General features: G+C 39.7%; 1 protein-coding gene across 1 annotated transcript in view; it reads right to left on the bottom strand.

Moving 5' to 3' along the window:
• LOC127650893 (CUB and sushi domain-containing protein 3-like) overlaps positions 1-12784 on the bottom strand; it is a 686283-nt gene that overhangs the window by 264821 nt on the left and 408678 nt on the right. Inside the window, exons 8-9 of the mRNA XM_052136534.1 lie at positions 6494-6581; positions 1890-2014 (exon numbers count right to left, since the gene is read on the bottom strand). Of these exons, the coding sequence (XP_051992494.1) occupies positions 1890-2014; positions 6494-6581 (213 nt within the window). The remainder of the gene's footprint in view (positions 1-1889; positions 2015-6493; positions 6582-12784) is intronic.

Here is a 12784-nt window from a genome sequence, read left to right as displayed (position 1 = left end):
AAGCAAAACGGTGAGAAAATAGATTATTCATGTCTGATTTCCACTCTATACCAGCTTTATAGCAAGGAATACAGTTTAACAAGCCTTTCACTATGTAGAGGCTTTATATAAAGTTGGTATATATTCTAACTTAAAATAGTGTATTTACCTCTTTTGGATAAATTACACTGGCCTGACTGCCAAGAGTAACTCTTATGTTATCAGATCTTTTAGTCAAGAACAATGCCATCACTTTCCAAGGGGGCTGGCACTGGGAAAAGCTTTTAGTTCGAAGCATCAAGATAATTGCCCATTGCACCCGATAAAATACTTGGCTTTATGTATCCCTTGTATATCCAGCCATATTTGTTGTTTTACATTTCCTGACATTGAAACCGACCTCCACTAGAAAAATGGGCAGAGTCAGCACCAAGCATATAGATTAGAAGACTCCAAGACACTAGGAACAGGGTGCAATAACAACATTAGCCACCCAGAATGACCAATTACACAATTAGCCTCCGACCACAATTTCTCGCCTTAATTTTCCTACAAATTGTATGCACTTATATAGTGTTTTTTAAACTTAGTGGTTTTCAAAGCACTTTACATTGTGACTCATTCACCCAGTCAAACACACCAATGATGGTAGAGCTGCCATGCGAGGCGTTGCCCGCCATTGGGAGCAATTTGAGAAAATCCAAGGAAATTTCGGCATGTGGAGTCATGTGGGCCGGGAATCGAACCACCAACCCTGTGATTAGTGGCCAACCCGCTCTACCACCTGCCACAGCCACCCACAACTACAAGCTCTAGTCCTGCCATAAATCATACAAATATCCATATAAATATACACTTAAAGCATGAAAAGCCTATCTCAGAATAATGACCACCTTTTTAAAGGTACTCTTTGTGTTAGAAAGGGCTTCTCTATAGCCTTTTACTCATTTAAAAATGCAAGAATTAGTGTGTATTTGATGCAAGCACTTGACACTTATCAATCCCTACAGCATGCAAAATTAGGTTTTCTTTGTTTTTAATGAGCCATCTTGGCCTAATACATGGGCTTTGTGTGGTGCATTTTGTAGCTTGCTTTGTCTTTTTCTATCTGCTCATAAATGAGCATGTAAATGAACTAGAGGTTTTAATAAATCACCAACGACTTCCCCTGGTGGACACTTGGGGGTGCTATGTCTAAGCACTGCTCTTGTTTTTCTGCTTTTTAAAAAAAAAAAAAAAAAAAAAATGTGAGGGCTGAACTAAATAATTATTATATTATTATAATACCAAACATAATGGGCAGTATCTGTTCCCCAGTTTAGTAGGAAATAGCCCAAATGTACCTTTTTTATTTATTTATTTTTATAGGAGGGAAGCAGTGATGCCCATGTCACCACTTTATTGTGAGCTAACTGTATCCTTGAAAGATGGACACAGTTCAGTTTCTGTTTGTTTGCCTGAGGCAGCCAACTGACACTTAAAGCCTTTAAGGCTCTGTGAGGAGTCACGCACTCTTAAAGAAGTCACTGCTGGCATGCAAATACAATAAAAAATAGCAATACTCAAAAATATTTTTAGGAAAATATATCTTAAATTAAATTCTTACATCATCGGCAAACAGTTTGTAAACAGTTAATACATTGTTCTTTAAGAAAAGTCTATTTGCCAAAGGGGTAAGAAAAACACTTAATTAATAATATTCTCTTAATCTTAATGTCCTACACAATTATCCATCTTAAGTAAATTTGTTTTAAGGATGTATGTATACATATGCTTACTGGAAAACAAGACGGATTATATTTTGCAATATCAACAAATGTTTGCCTATTTATGCCTACTTTTCACAGAAAGTCTCTGCTCACTCATTGAAAGATACACAAATGTGGTCAGCAGGTCTATTATAGACTCACCTCTACAGACAGGTCGATGGTCACTCCACGCTGCGAACACCTCAGCCACTCTCTGACAGGTGATGCTCTTTGAGCCCTGGAGAACGTGGTCTTCATCACAGGTGAACTGGGCTGTGGCACCAATACTGTGGAAGAAGGAATCAGGATCCCAACACCACACAAGCAGGGTGAGAAACAAATCAGATCTTACACAAATCCAAAAGCGTGATTGAATAAAAACCCACATAGGCTACTTTCACAGTCAGTGTTTCAGAATGACAACCGTATTTACTAACAGCTTTGACCCTCAAATTGTCAGGTACATTTAACAGCAGACTGGAGCCGATTAAATAAATATTCCAGGTTCAATACAATTTGAGCTCAATCGACAGTATATGTTGCATACTGTTGATTATCACAAAAAATCATTTAGACTTGTCCCTCTTTTTTCCTTTATTTATTATTATTATTATTTTTTTAAACCACTAATCTGGAAAAGTGAGGCACATACAATGGAAGTGAATGGGGCCAATCCGTAAATGTTAGAATACTCACTGTTTCGCAAATATAGACACAAAACATAAACAGTATGCGGGTTAGGATTTTTGAGTGATAAAATCACTTACCTTTTCTGGGTATAAGTTATATCCGTCATCATGGCAGCAAATCGATAAAATTGGATTTATCTTTACACAGAAAAGTTTAGTTAGCAATTTTAGCACACAAAACTCATGTTAGCCAACATACTGTTTGTCTTGTGGCTATACTTGTGAAACAGTGAGTATTTTAACATTAATGGATATATTAATTCCATTAACTTCCATTGTATGTGCCTCACTTTTCCAGATTAGTGAAAAAAAAAATAAGTTGAAATTATTTTTTGTGATAATTAAAACTAGGCCAGAAATGCTGCTGATTGAGTTGAACTTGTATGAACCTGGAATATTCCTTTAAAAAATGTCTGTATGGACAGGTCTCCAAAATCACTTCCATTCTCTAACTTGTGATAACTTTACATAATGCTGTAACCATAGTTAAACTTATCAAAACTTTTTATTGCATCTTCAAGGGTTAAATTCTATTATAATCTATTTCAGGTAGTTCCCGCAGCTTTATTCTTCTCAAGTATTCGGTTAAGAACTCTCAGGATATTTGTCAGTGTTTTGTTTTGCTTTCCAACTGCAAAATGCTACTAATTTTTGCCCTTTTTCATAACTTGAGACAGGATGACAGCTCAGTCAGATAAGCGACTGACAGCAAAAAATAATGTGTGGGCCTAATGCCATATGTATGTCTATGACGTGACAGACAACTAGTTATCAACTGTGTTTCCATTCAAATAGCACATTTCAACCAAACCTGCTCTAAAAATTAGGTGGTGAGTTCAAGTTCAAGAAGGTCATTTTTGTTCAAGAAAGCATTTGTAATTTTAAAAACAAGCCAAACTGTGTATGAAAACTGCATTTAGTACTCCAAACAGGACTGACACCAAATCCTGCTGAGTGAATGTAGCCATTCACAAAAAAAAAGTTTTTTGAGGAAACTATTGCAACATTCACAAGAGAGGGATAAATACATGAAAGGATATCAAAAGAGCGTCTTATCTTCCTTGCTAACATGCAATAGATATGGTGATGTTTCTCCTTCATACTTTTTAAAATCTAATGCTTCCTCGCTCCTTAAACTCTCCATTCAATCTGAGATTTGACAAAACTTAACAAAACCGCTCAGCAAACTCTGACACTGACCATTCATGTGCTTTCATTTGAGGAAACCACAAACAGGGCTTGTGCAAGATATTACGTGATCTTGAGCAAAAGGCCCATTTCTATGCTGCTACTGTAACTAACACCAAATGATCTTGCAGCTTTTGCTGGAATCTGCTGCAATCCATGTTACAAAAAATCTTGGAATTACGTCAGTGTCACAATTTGAATCTGCTGGCCCTAATTGCCGGCAAAGCTGTGCTCCATACGCATATTGTCAGCTCCCCTGTGGAGCCAGTATTAGCATGACATTGGGCTGTGTTGATGAAGGATCTGGAGGAGATGATTTATATTCTCTGGGAGTACTAAATAGTGGACAGTAAGATATTCAGGTGCAACAATATTAATGACAGGCATCAGACTAGAAGTTGCCATACACACTTAAATTATTTTATATTTAATGCTAGCTGACTTGTGAAAATGTAGTGAAGGTTAGCATAATATTACTGGATCAAAATTGGAAAATGGGTTTTATCAATCATATACTTTGACAGAGGGGTTACCAGGATATCATGTTTGGGGGGGCATTTGGCTTGTTTGGGGGGGCAACATAAACAATTGAAAAAATCGGCGCAAAATTAAGCTATAACACACAATCTGCTTTAGTGCATATCTTTTTCTAAGCCAGGAACCCAGAGATAGGCACAGGGCCCCTATTAGACTATAGGGCTATCACATAAAAGTTAGTTAAACCAGGTCAACATTAATAATATGATGATGATATTATTATTATTTATTATTATTATTGACAGATTCATATATCAGATCACAGTGATTGCCTGGTGATGAGTGACAGGTGTTTGCTTGTGAGAAGACGTGCTACACGAGTAGGCGAGACGAGAGAGTTTTTTAAATGAATCTGAAGTCACGTTTGTATAGACAAGAGGTAAATTAATTTGTTTCTTCTTCTAAGCTGTTCCAGACTTAGGTGCTACTTTTAGGGCTAAAATGCTTCGTGAATTACTCTTAGTAAAACACATTAGGAGTCTAAAGTTATGAAGCTACTTGTAGCCTCTTAGTGAGCCTTGTAACACGAGCTGCCAACAGATTCAAAATATATATCGTCTGTGTGCAGAGTGACTGTCTGACTGTGACTACTGCGCACTCCGGCAGCAGACTGACACACACCCAATAACGGCCAATAGAAAAGCAATAGGCTACATTCTTTTTAATGAACGTTCTAGTTAGGACTGTTCGTTTTTTATTTAAGGGGCTACTGGAGGAGTTTTGAGATCTATAGTCAAAATAGACTTAGATAAATGTATTTAATTAAATACTACTATTTTTCACAGTCTCATTTTTAATTTAAGCAAGGAAAACTAAAATTTACCTCAACAAGGTGGGATAATGAACGACTCCAGTCTCATTCGTGGAGCTGGAAAAACAAGTTCTTTGTGAAATGCAAGATTTATTGTATTAAAATTTAAATGCAAAAGAAAAGGTATGAGTCTGCTGTTTTTGTCAATTTTAAGTTTTAATTTAAAATGTTTGCGATTTTAATATAAATACATGGTTAAATATTTTTCCACTTAATTGCTTGAACAAATTAATATATACATCTGTATAGAAGCAATGCATTGAATACGTTGATTAAATTGGGTTTTAACATGAATACGTCTATTAAAGAGTGTATATGTGTACAAAGAGAATCGCAATGCTGACAAAACTTTTTTTTTTTTTAAATAAAAGTTGCTGATAACTTATGCCTATGTGTTTCTGGTACAGTACAGCCGCGGATCAGTTAGCCTACAAAGTAACGCAGCATATGTGAAAGCATCTCGTGCTGCTCGTGCACCGCATACAGTGCACTGCACACTGCTTTCTCATCGCCGCACATTCTATCAGCTGCAGTTCTGGCGCCTCGATCAGTTCCCGAAAACTCGACGTACATTCACATCATATGTTAATGCAGCGGTAGAGTTACACTCACAGGACACTGCACTTATTCGCAATCACAAAAGTTCATTGTTTGCTCGTGCTTTAAAGCTCTGCCAGGTAAACATTTCATTGGCGTTCTGTTCTGACATAATGCACTTTTTCTGAGCGCGTATGCCGAGCTCGCGTGCACTGTGAAACAGCGCCAAAACTGGATTTTTGTTGTGTCAGACCTCACTCATCTGCTAGCGATGGAAAAATATGCACAAAACAACTCACTTTTAAATTGTAATTTATCATCAGATGGACAGATTATTTCTCAAATTCTCAGGGGAGGCAGAGCTTATCCTAGGGGAGGCACTGCCTCCCCCAGCCTCCCCCTAGACACGCCCCTGTACTTTGAAACTAAACTATTAAGGTTATACTCAGTTCATTGTAATTACCTCATTGAGTCAAACTTAAAGTGATAGTTCATAAAAAATATATTAAAAAAAATCATTATTTACTCACCCTCATTTTGTTGCAAACCAGTATGACTTTTTATCTCCCATGGAACATAAAAGACAATGTTAGGCAGAATTTTAGCATCCAAAGTTACAATTCACTTTCATTGTATGGAGAGAAAAAAAGATGCCATGAAAGTGAATGGTGACTAAGACTTACATTCTGCCAAATAATTTCTTTCATGTTCAACAGAAGAAAGTCATACAGGTTTGGAACAACCTGAGGGCGGTTAATGATGACATATTTTCAATTTTGTTTAAATATTCCTTTTAATTTAATTAATTTACAGGACATTTATTAACTTTGCTAGATATTGTAGGTGCAACAATTCACTAAACATTTTTAGTTGGAGAGTTCTCAGTTTTCCTTAAAGTGTGGAGAAGATAACAGTCAACAGATTCAACTAAGTGAAAGTTGCTTTATGCACTGGTCTTACTGGGGGACCAGTAATTGGAACACACAGTTACTAAGGGTGATTACCTAAAGTCGTTCCCAATGCGCTTGCCATTTTCAGGTTCCCCCGGATCTGGACAGGAGTTAGAGGCCTGTTTGATTCCTCCTTCGTTTACTGAAAATTCAGAGCATAGTTTGACTTTAGACACTTAAACTATGAATAACAATCACCAACACAGTTTTTTTTTCATGCAATCCTCATGCAATAAGGCTGACTGAACTGCATTCAGTGTACAATGTACACACTTGCTTCAAGATTTGAAGAGAAAGTGGAACTTGGAACACACACACACACACACACACACACACACACACAAACACAAAGTTTGAACACACACGCAATACACACAAAATGCATTTAATTGATAACTGCTCACCACAAATGTGTATCAGCGCATACTGTCGCTTGGTATGTGTGACTAAATCATAGTTCAGATAATAGCTAAATCCCAGATTGCATTGACAACTACTTCTGATATATTGAGGGCATAATTTATTATCAGTGCACCCAATAGGTCATTGTAGTCAACACTATGGCAATGGCCACTACACTGGAGGGAAAAAATGCTGAATCGAAAACATCAAGTGCTTTGTCTGGTTACACTTTATAATATCTCATTATTATTTCCTTACCAAACATTATATGATGCTTAACATTTCAGTAGTTCATGTACATCCAAATATTAACTTCTTTCAAGAAAATTTCAAGACATTTATAACAACTTAAACAATGCAGATTTACAAATGATAAGCTTGTGAAGCATCATACAACAAAATGTAACAGTCGATCCTGCTTTGGCGAACTATTTTCATTGATGGTGCAACAATAACTAAAATGCCTTTGGTCGAATAACATTATATTTTTTAAGTGATATAAAGTTTTCTTATCAGAATCCAAGAACTTCTGGACAACCTGGAAAAACTACTTCAAGTTCCCAGTCTTTGGCAATAATTAGTGAACTATACAAAAAGGAATGTTGTAGTCATGACACATGTGACAAGTTTGAAGACAAATAATCTTTCGAGCTGTGTCACCTCTCATATCCCTCGCAAACTCTCATGACTTAAAATGCAACACATTACTCACGAATGCACACACACACACACACACACACACACTTTAAGGTGTGTGGAGTGATAAAATTAATGCTTAATAAATACTTCACTTAACCATGCATTTATAATTATATGAAATTCGACCTATCTTCAACATGCACAAAAGTAAAGCTTTGTCAAATTAAAATGACTCTGTGGTGATGCGGGCATGGCTGAGCGACTTTGCGGAGAGTGAGGCTGGGAAAGACAGAACAGTAAGGATTGACACCTTTGGGAAATCACCTCTACAGCTGTTTTGTGTTTTCTGTGAGAGTGGAGAGGGATAAAAGGGCAATCCAGACTGCCAGAGGGGAGAGAGCCCGCCTCGTGCCACTGTTGTCTGGGGAAGCCCAACTCACAGCCCACCAACTACCTGTGTCCAACCTCTGGTGTACAAAGATCTGAAGAAAGCCATCCTGCAATGGGTCGGCCGAAGCCCAGAGCAACAAAGCCAACACTTACGCCGTCCATTCACTCGACAGCACCGTGACACCTGCCGAAGGTGGCTGCTGGCTGAAGAATGCAATGCCGATGGAGTACACAATCTGGTGTTACTGGAACAGTTTATCGCCCGGCTACCGCAAGGAATGGTTGAGTGGGTCCAGTGCCACCAGCCGGTGATGCTGGATGAGGTAGTCCAGCTAGCTGAGGACCATATGATGGCATATTTGGGGGCCGGCGAGCCCTCGTCTCTCTCTCTCTCTTTCTCTCTCTCTCTCTCTCTCTCTCCTCTCTCCTCCCTCCCCCTCTCCTTATCCTCATAATATTCCTGTTTCCCGGAAACAGGGAATACCGAGCCCAAAACTGGTTCCCCGGTCCTGTGGGATGTTCACCTTAAGGCTCTCCACTCTCCCCAAAGGCTGGTGAATCCACAGGCTACCACAAAACGAGCAGGAGCAGGAGAGTATTAAGGGGGGTACATATGAAGCCTTTGTGGATTCAGGTTCTAATCAAACCTCCATTCACCAAAGCTTGGTTCAATCCAAGGCTTTGGATAAAAGCCGGTTGGTGAAGGTAAGGTGTGTGCACAGGAATATCCCAAATTACCCTGTAGTGACGGTCACTATTCAATTTCGGGGGACAAAAACATAGTGTCAAGGCTGCAGTTTATTCCCATCTCACCCATATACAAATCTTGGGAAAGAATTGGCTGTTATTTACTACCTTATTAAGGGGAATGTGTGTGGATGGGTCCTGCAAAAAAGCATATCGGTGTGTAGTGTGTAACTTGTTGGCTGGGAAGGTGGAGCAAGGGCTGTCTACGTCAGCTTCACATCAGGAGGTCGTAAGGGAGGGGGAAGTCTCTTCTTCCCCAGCCCTTAGAGTATTTCCTTCTGGGGATTTACCTCTGGAGCAGATGCGAAATGAGACCCTTAGGCACGACTTTGGTCAAGTGAAAGATTGATGGTCAACATCTCCAGCCAGACATTGCACTTGCATATGTATTTTTCAGTAATTATGGAACGGTTGTATAGAGTGATGCAGGATGCTCAGACAAAGGAGGATATAATCCAATTGATAGTACTGAATGGCCGTGGGGAAATGCTATTCCAGAAGAATCGTTATAATCCAAAGTCAGGTCACTTAGGGCAGGGAAAAACACTAGACCATCTAATGGCCCATTTCTATTGGGCAGGCATTCGCAGGGGTGTTTGCAGGTGACGTGCGGATACCGTGAATTTCAACTGGTGAATCCCGTGGCCATCCCAAAAGCTGCATTGCACCCCCTTCCATTGATCGAGGTCCACTTCGAAAGAATTGGCATATGCCTCATCGGCCATTAGAGCATATGGCACACGGACATCGAATTGTGTTGGTTCTGGTGGACTACGCAATGCAGTATCCGGAAGAAGTGCCTCTGTGCAACATCTCAGCATGTAGTGTTGCAGAGGCACATTATAGAATGATCACCCGAGTGGAGATTCCAAAAGAAATCATCACTGATAAGGGCACGGCATTTATGTCACATACACTACACAAACTGTACGAATTATTGGGGAGATTAACTTAAAAGCCACTAATCGAGTTACCCCAGTAACTTGCGGAGACCACCTCTCACCATCGCATGTAACTGAGTCTGATAGGTTGCAAGGAGAATTCTCTGATGTCTTCTCGTCTCTCTTCTCGGTCATATGAATCACAAAGTGCACCATATCAAAATGACCCCAGGGGTAGTGATACGAAGTCTTCCCTACAGATTACCCTTACACAAAAAAAATTGTTTGGGAAGAATTAAAGGCCATGCTAGACAAGAGGTGTAATGAAGAATCCCACAGTGACTGGGCCAACATGGTGGTACTAGTTCCGAAGAGTGACCTGCAGCATCTGAGGGCTGTCCTGAAGTCATTGAGATGGGCGGGACTCATGGTAAACCCTAAGAAGTGTGCAATTGGATGGGTGGAAGTATGGTATCTGGGGTTCCACTTGAGTCATGGACAGGTGCAGCCCCAAATAGATAAGACTGCAGCTATTGCAGCCTATGACCAAAAAGGAGGTGAGACAGCTCCTGGGGCTGGCTTGTTTGTGCCTAATTATTCAACCGTCACCAGCCAGCTGACTGATCTTACAAAAAAGGGAGCACCAGATCCAGTCCAGTGGACAGAGCAGTGTCAGCAGGTGTTCATGCAAGTGAAAGCTGCACTTTGCGGTGGGCCGTTATTGCATTATCCTGATTTCTCTCTCCCTTTTATCTTGCAGACGGACGCATCAAACAGGGGATTGGGAGTGGTACTATCACAGATGGTGGAGGGGAGAGCGTCCCATGTTGTATATTAGTCCCAAGCTCTCACAGAGAGACTAAGTCCATCGAGAAGGAGTGTTTGGCCATCAAGTGGGTGGTCCTCACCCTCCGGTACTATCTGTTGGGACGCACTTTCAGCCTCTAATTGGACCACACCCCCTCCGCTGGCTCCATCGCATGAAGGATACCAATGTGCAGATCACCCATTGGTATCTAGCTCTCCAGCCTTTTAGGTTCGAGGTGGTCAACAGGCCAGGGGCGCTGTTGCAGATTTCCTTTCTAGAAATGGGGGTAAGTGACAGGCCGGATGGATCCCCAGCCTAATTTAGGCGATTGGGGCATGTGGTGATGGGGGTATGGCCGAGCGATGTTTGCAAAGACGGAGGCCGAGAGAGAGACAGAAAGGTATGGATTGACACCTGTGGGAAATCACCTTTAACAGCTGTTTTGTGTTTGTATTGAGAGTGGAGAGTAATAAAAGTCCAATCCAGACCGGCAGGGAGAGAGATAGCAATGCACGCAGCAGTCTTGTGTGTGTGTGTGTTATTGTTGTGCTGAAAAGCACAGACATTTGTGTAGAACGCTGGAAAGCATTGTCAATAAATTATTTATGTCAACTGTTTACCTGGCCTCTGCTTCCTCCTTCAAAAGAGACCTAAAGAACATTGTCACAGACTCCCACTGAATTGCAGACACTCACATTGCAAACTTTTTTGAATGCAATCTTACTTATTAAAGAAGCTGCAATAGCTCTTCCGTGCAAATAAAAATTAGCACTCGTAAAGGGGTAATATCATAAATGGGCTTATTGTTTTTACTTTTTTCCCCCTGAGGTTTAGTTACAAGTCTTTAAACATTTTTAAATAGTTAAGTTTTATGACAATTTTCAATAAAGGTCTTCTTTAACTGAGGAAGATGTTTTAAGTTCTGAAAGTCAAAGTATGTTTTCATGGTACAATGAAATCATCTCAATATAGGAAAAACCAAGAAAAATATATTTACTCATGATATGATATTGTGGCAGCGGGGGCGTGGTCAAGAGTCCGTCCGGAGAGAGAGAAAGCGGTAAGGGCTCTTACACCTGAGCTAAATTATGTCTAACAACTGTCTCTAATTCCAGAGCATGGGGAGAGTGGCATATAAACGGCATGACTGCCAGAGAGGGAGAGAGAGAACAACACATGTGACCAGTGACTGGCATGTCGTATTAGAAGCTGAAGAGTTTATACTGAACTCAGAGAAGTTTATGTTAACAAAGTTTGTGTCACATGTTGGTTTAATTGGAGAGGACTGCACAGACATAAAAAGGGAAATAAATAAAGAACATTACTAGAACGCATCACAGCCCCCTGTCTCGTCCTATCCATAGACACCTTTAAATGTTTTACACCAGACTTACAGTGGTTCTTAATAGTGGTACATATTATCACAGAACTACTTTCTTAATTAGCTGTGTTTTTATTTGATAAACTGTGTCCCCTAAAACTTTTGATTCCTAAGACAATCTAATGAGGAACACTGGCTTCCTCTAATTGCTATGTGAAGTAATTCAGACTTGTAAACACCTGCTGTGTGGCAGCTCTATGCATCTTACAGCTTTTTAATTGAAGCTTACAATGTTCCTCCCTGTCTTTTCAGGAATTACTTGTGACTGAATGATGAAGAGGTGGAATTGTGGTTAAGACACAAAGAGTACAGAAAGTGTTGTCTCACAAATAGACAAGTCAACACAGAGGGGTTGGAATGGACGGTTTTACATGATTTATGAGTTTGCTAGTTTTAAACATGACTGCTGAGGGATTATTAGGAAACAACAAAAATGAGGAAAAACAATGTCCTGCAATTTCAAAAAGGAAAAAAGGCTGGCATATTTCCTTGATTGAGTCACTAAGCAATTTGGAGATTAGCCCCATTCCAAGCAACTATTCACACTGAAGCTGTTAGAACTTCTGTTTAGAATAGTGAGACATATAAAAAAATATGAAACGTCTCGGGTTACATGTGTAACCCTTGTTCCCTGAAAAAGGCGGAACGAGATGTTGCGCTGCTAAGCGCTAGGGGAACAGCTCTTGCTGTGAGCCAAGCTGAAATAATGTGTGAAACACGTCAATGAACATTGACCGGAATTTATAGCCTGTGGCACTAAATTGCTCATTAAAGAGTGAAATGTGGTATTCAAACTGAAGCACAACAACACTTTCAACTGCTGCTAAAATTAACATACTTATGAGGATAAAATTACTGAAAATATCTGCAGAATTAGGATAAATTTGAAAATCCCCCTAGGGATATTTTCAAACAGCTAAATTACTCAAAGTATCTGTTAAATGTATTTATTGCATATATAAATACCAAAGATTTCATGCACATTAATCAGCAGTATAGGTTACTTTGACATGTCATAACCTGCATTGAGCATTAGTGTCTCACATTACATGTTTTGTCAACTCAGCAAAGCTTTGATTTATAATTGTGCTCTCTTT

This window comes from Xyrauchen texanus, chromosome 10 (assembly GCF_025860055.1).
Source record: "Xyrauchen texanus isolate HMW12.3.18 chromosome 10, RBS_HiC_50CHRs, whole genome shotgun sequence".
Taxonomy (NCBI): Eukaryota; Metazoa; Chordata; class Actinopteri; order Cypriniformes; family Catostomidae; genus Xyrauchen; species Xyrauchen texanus.
The sequence above is the reverse complement of the archived record's forward strand: the minus strand, read 5'-3'. Positions and strand labels throughout refer to the sequence as shown.